General features: G+C 43.5%; 1 protein-coding gene across 1 annotated transcript; it reads left to right on the top strand.

Annotated features, from left to right (window-relative positions):
* The first annotated feature begins 311 nt into the window (after positions 1-311).
* Positions 312-5,033, top strand: LOC116512584 (proto-oncogene Mas-like). Its single transcript, XM_032223152.1, has 3 exons — positions 312-468; positions 3,627-3,753; positions 3,941-5,033. The coding sequence occupies exon 3, from the start codon at positions 3,992-3,994 to the stop codon at positions 4,907-4,909; it is 918 nt and encodes a 305-aa protein (XP_032079043.1). The 5' UTR covers positions 312-468; positions 3,627-3,753; positions 3,941-3,991; the 3' UTR covers positions 4,910-5,033.
* Positions 5,034-5,309: the final 276 nt, after the last annotated feature.

Below are 5,309 nucleotides of genomic sequence, written 5' to 3'. Positions count from 1 at the left end.
TTAATTGTTCTAATTGTAAGGAAATTTCTCCTTAGTTCTAAATTGCTTCTCTCCTTGGTTAGATTCCAGACACTGCTTTTTGTCCTACCTTCTGGTGCTTTGGAGAATAATTTGGCCCCTTCTTCTTGGTGGCAGCCCCTGAGATATTGGATAACTGCTAACATGTCTCCCCTATTCCTTCTTTTCCTTAAACTAGAGATACCCAGATATTTTTTACTTTGTTCCCTTTTCCAAATTATAATCACATGTTTAAGCCTTTGCAAATTGTATGTGTGAACATTTTCACTTTCAAAATTCAGAGAAGGATATTAAGCAAGTTCTCTGGGGTTTTTCTACCTATGTTTGTCACTTAATCTCTGTTCCAATTGTCACTGCTTCAGTTGCAGCCTATGGGAATCTCATTTGATCCTTAGATTCTGAAAGAGATCTGTCCCTGTGTCTCCGAGAGATTCCTCCTACAATCACCAGGTATGTCAGCCGTAAAGGGAGCGCTTGAGTGGTAGTAATGGTTATTAGCAAAACGCCTTTTCAGTTCTTGAGTTCAGGATAGGGCTTGGGAACCATTAAGATGGTATTGGTTAATGCCACAGAATTCCATGGCCAAATGAAAATCTCATTCTCAGTTTGTTATCCAGCTTTTAATTTTATTTATTTATTTAGGTTTTTACCCTGCCTTTATTAGTTTTATATGGAAATGGAAAAGCTGGCTGGGAATCCAGGGGAATGGAGGTGGGGCACAGCGCCTGGTGTTGTTGAATGTTGTGGCCCAGTGTGGCAGATGAACAGAAGTGGGGGGGGGGTCAGTAGAACTGCCCTTTAGGTGTCAGCCTGTAGTGGCAATGGTGGGGCCCTTACAAGCCACATGCCACCTCCATTTACCTGCTGCATCCCAATGCCCCCCTTCCACAATGCTAAAAACTGCACATCACCTCCCTTCATCTACTGCACCCCGCAACTTTCCCCGCCATGCCAGAAGTCATGCATCACCTTCATTGCCTGCGGTGCCACCCCTGGAACTGAATTGTGAGCCAAGCTGTCCTTTCCTGTTCTGCCCAACTCACCCTCACCTGTCTGCACCCCAGTGGCTCTGGAAGCTGCTACTTCTGCCACCCCTTGCCCTCCACTCCTGGTGACAGATCTGCAAGGTCCCCAAAGCAGTGGGTCACTTTCACACTTAAAAAAAAATCTTGCATTGCACGCTGCACTCACAGCCTCTACAATCCCCCATCGTCCATTGCATGGTGTCCCCACGGTGCCATTGCTTCCACCCGATTGTCTGGGAACTATTTGTCCTATGCAGCCAAAGGACTGGGTCAAAGAGTATCTGGGCAAATGGGCAGGGACACAAGGTGAGGGGTGGAGGGCCAGGGGCCCATTGTCCATGGAGAATGGCCAGGAAACAGCCAGCAGTGAAGCCAGCTGTAAATGGGCTGAGACAGGTGGCCGGGGGAAAGGAGGTGCAGCCTCTGGAAATCCAGGAGAATGGAGGTGAGGCGCAGCTTCTGGTGTTGTTGAATGTTGCGGCACAGTGTGGCAGATGAACAGAGGTTGTGTGTGTGTGTGGGAGTGTAGTAGAACTGCCCTTAGGTGTCAGGCTGTAGTGGCAATAGTGGGGCCCTCACAAGCTGCATGCCACCTCTATTTACCTGTTGCATCCCATGCACCCCACTCTACGATGCTAAAAACTGCACATCACCTCCCTTTGACTACCGCCCCCCCTTCCCTTCTAGTCCTGCTGACAGATTTAGAAGGTCCCCCAAGCAGCGAGATTCTTTTGCACTTTTAAAAATAACTTCTTGCATTGCACTCCCTCCCCCCCAGCCTCTGTGATAGCATGTGTTGCATTGCATGTGTTGTGGCTCACCAGGGGAGCTGGCAGGAGAAAGGTGGTTCAGCGAAGGCTCCATGCCTAAACGTCCTTGACCCTGGTGTCTGTCTTGTTTTGTTACAGTGCCAAACCAGGCAGTTACAGACGTACAAATGACAGATTCAATGATTCCTTTGTAGAACTGTACCAGCAGCTCTTTGGGAAGCCTGAGCTTTCTGAGTTGGTGCCAGAAGAACATTCTCTGTTGGGCTTTTTGGATGATGTTTTGGATGTTAGGTGTGCCTTTTAATTCTTGAGATATGACAGGACCTAGAATCTCAATCCTGCTGGCTGTTGTCCCTCTCATGCCAGAGGATCTGTACTCCTGCACTCCCAATTCAACTTGTGTCCCCATGACTTGTAATACTGAGAACATTTGGAAGCTCACAAATGAATTCACAAGCATGGGTGCTCCATCACAAGAGGTTTTTAAGAAGAGATTGGACAATCCATTGTCCAGTGGTGGGATTCAGCCTGTTCACACCTATTCGGGAGAACTGGCTGTTAACTTTCCAAGCATTTCGGAGAATCGGTTGTTAGAAGAAATCTCATTTTGTTTCCCCCCCCCCCCACTTTATGGGGCTAATCCTGTAAGGGAGGCAGGAAGGAAACATTCTGGTGTTATTTCTAGACTCATGTTTATTGCCCTGCTTACAGAAACTGCCTCTCCGTTTAACCCTTATTACATTATGACAGCTAATGCAAAGCACCCATCGACCTGAATGACATTGAGTTGACCACGCCCACATGGTCACATGACCAGTGAGCCACAACTACCCAACTGGTCATTAGGGCAGAGAACCAGTTGTTAAATTGTTTGAATCCCACCACTGCCCTTGTCTGAAATGCTAGAGAGTCTTCTGCTTGACCAGGGGGTTAGACTAGAAGACCTCCAAGGTACCTTCTGAATCTGTTACTCTCTTCTGTTGTGTTTAGGAGAATCAAAACTCAATCCAAAGAGCAATGCATTGTTGCATGGGCAAAGGAGCCAGTACTCAATTTGCTCAGCCCCCTGTTGAATTAATCAGAGTTTATCTTAGTCTATTAATTTGCTTCTAAAATTAGCGAAGCAGATGTTTCTAGGATGTGTGCAAAGAAAGGATTGAGACTACCCCTTTCCCTTGCGGCTGGTATGGATTGATTTTAAGTAATTTAGTTTTCATTGTTGTGAGTTGCACTGAGCATTGAGGATGAGGCACAGCGATGGCGCAGTGGTTAGAATGCAGTACTGCAGGCTACTTCTGCTGATCACCGGCTGCGTGCAATTTGGCAGTTCAAATGTCACCAGGCTCAAGGTTGACTCAGCTTTTCTTCCTTCTGAGGTGGGTAAAATGAGGACCCAGATTGTCGGGGGCAATAATCTGACTCTCTAAACCACTTAGAGAGGGCTGTAAAAGCACTGTGAAGCGGTATATAAGTCTAAGTGCTCTTACTAAGTGCTATTGGATTTGACATTTTTATCCACCTATCCAATTCTTCCCAAGGATTTGGGATAGAGAGAAATTGTCATCTGATAGTATGTCAGTAAGACAGGTAGTAAATGTTTTATTGAAGGATTAAGCTTCTCCCCAACCCCAAAGCTTGTTTTTGCAGTTGTCTGATGGTGATTTTGTCAATGCTGATGGTGACCATGTGGCAGGGCAGATGTTCTGGGATTGCACCCAAGGCACCTATTACTTCCAACAATAACTTTATTGTAAAAATTACTTGCTTTCAGTCTTTGCATATTTGTGACTAGTAAAAACATTTGTTCCATTAGCCCTGAAGCTGCTGGCCCTGGTTGCTCAGCCAACATTCCTGAATCCTTTAGCCTACGTGGAACCAGATTCCAGAAGCTCCAGCATCTTGTGTCCTTCTTCTTGTTGACCGAGGCGATGACAGATTTGGTATGGATTTCTGTAAAGTGTGCCTCATTTTATTGTTTATAGGAGAGGGACTCTTTATCTGTCGTAATTCTTAATATTACTATTCATAGAGGTCAAAAAGTTTTCTTAGTCTAGCTGGAGATAAGATAGAGGGGAAGAAATGATGAGAAGTAATAAATCTTGACTGCTTTCTTGTTTTTCCAAATAGGAACTTCCGTTCTAAAAGAAGAGGTTATTGGAGCATTACAGAAGTCTCTTGATGAATTTCAGCCTGGAATACAGCGATGATACAGAAGAATATTCTGCGTCTGGCTATACAGATGATTTGGATGAGAACCAAAATACGCCCATCAATTCCAAACGTATCATACTGTCAGCCACACTGATCGTCTGCTGTATTGGACTCCCATTAAATGGAATTGTTATCCATATACTTGGTTTCCAGGTTAAGCGAACCCCTTTCATTGTGTTGATTCTTAATTTAGCTGTTGCTGATTTTGGACTCCTTCTATCTCTGGCTATTTTTTCAGTTTCTCTTTTTGCAGATGAATCAGACATGTCTGAGTTATTCTTTTTTTCTTTCCTCAACATCATGTGCATTACTGGAGTGTTTCTTCTGACAGCCATCAGCATTGACCGGTGTGTTTCTGTCCTCTTCCCAATCTGGCATCGCTATTCACGGCCAAAGTATTTGTCCCCTCTTGTGTGTTCCTTCCTCTGGATCTTCTCTTTCCTCCTGGTTGGAATTCCAAACATTATGGAATATGTATTTCAATATGAATTTATCCAGGATGTCTATTTACTGGTGACTGTTGTGCTTTCCTTTCCATTGATCACAATCTCTGTTGTGATCCTGTTTATCAAAATATATCTTAAACCTAAACAGTTAAAACGGGGAAGACTTTTAATAATGATCTTAATTACACTTCTCTGTTTCTTCATTTTTTCTATTCCTTTATGGATCTATGTGTTCACTACACATTTTCTTGGCATGGATTATCAGGATATATTTCCTGATTTGCATAATTATTTTTTTCTGTGTGGTTCTCTTAACAGCAGTGTTAACCCAGTGATCTACTTTCTGGTTGGGAGAAAAAAACTAGCTCCATCCTTGGAGAACATCAGGGTCACTTTTGAAAGTGCCTTCAAAGAAGATGAAGCTCCTCAAACCAGATAGAAATTCACAAACACAGTTCAAACCCTCCATTAAAAGCACAATCTTAGCTTGTCTTGCTGGATATCTCTTATGAGGTCAAAATGTATCGCTTTGTTATAGAAATAAAATATATAGAGGTTTTGAATGTTATGAGAGTTCATTTTGATGATTGGGGAAAAAATGCGAAAAGCAAGATTTTTTTCCCCTCCATTGCTATAAACTGCATACACAAAACAATTCCAGAAAATGGAATCTCCACAAGGAAGTCGTCCTTCCATCCTTCCGAGGTGGGTAAAATGAGGACTCAGAGTGTTGGGGGCAAAAGGCTGACTCTGTAAAATACTGGGTTGAAAGACATTGTGAAGTGGTATGTATAGTAATGGCCAAAATTGTGGAAAACTTTTGAGAAAAGTGTAAAGTA

Source organism: Thamnophis elegans, chromosome 8 (assembly GCF_009769535.1).
Source record: "Thamnophis elegans isolate rThaEle1 chromosome 8, rThaEle1.pri, whole genome shotgun sequence".
Taxonomy (NCBI): Eukaryota; Metazoa; Chordata; class Lepidosauria; order Squamata; family Colubridae; genus Thamnophis; species Thamnophis elegans.
The sequence above is the reverse complement of the archived record's forward strand: the minus strand, read 5'-3'. Positions and strand labels throughout refer to the sequence as shown.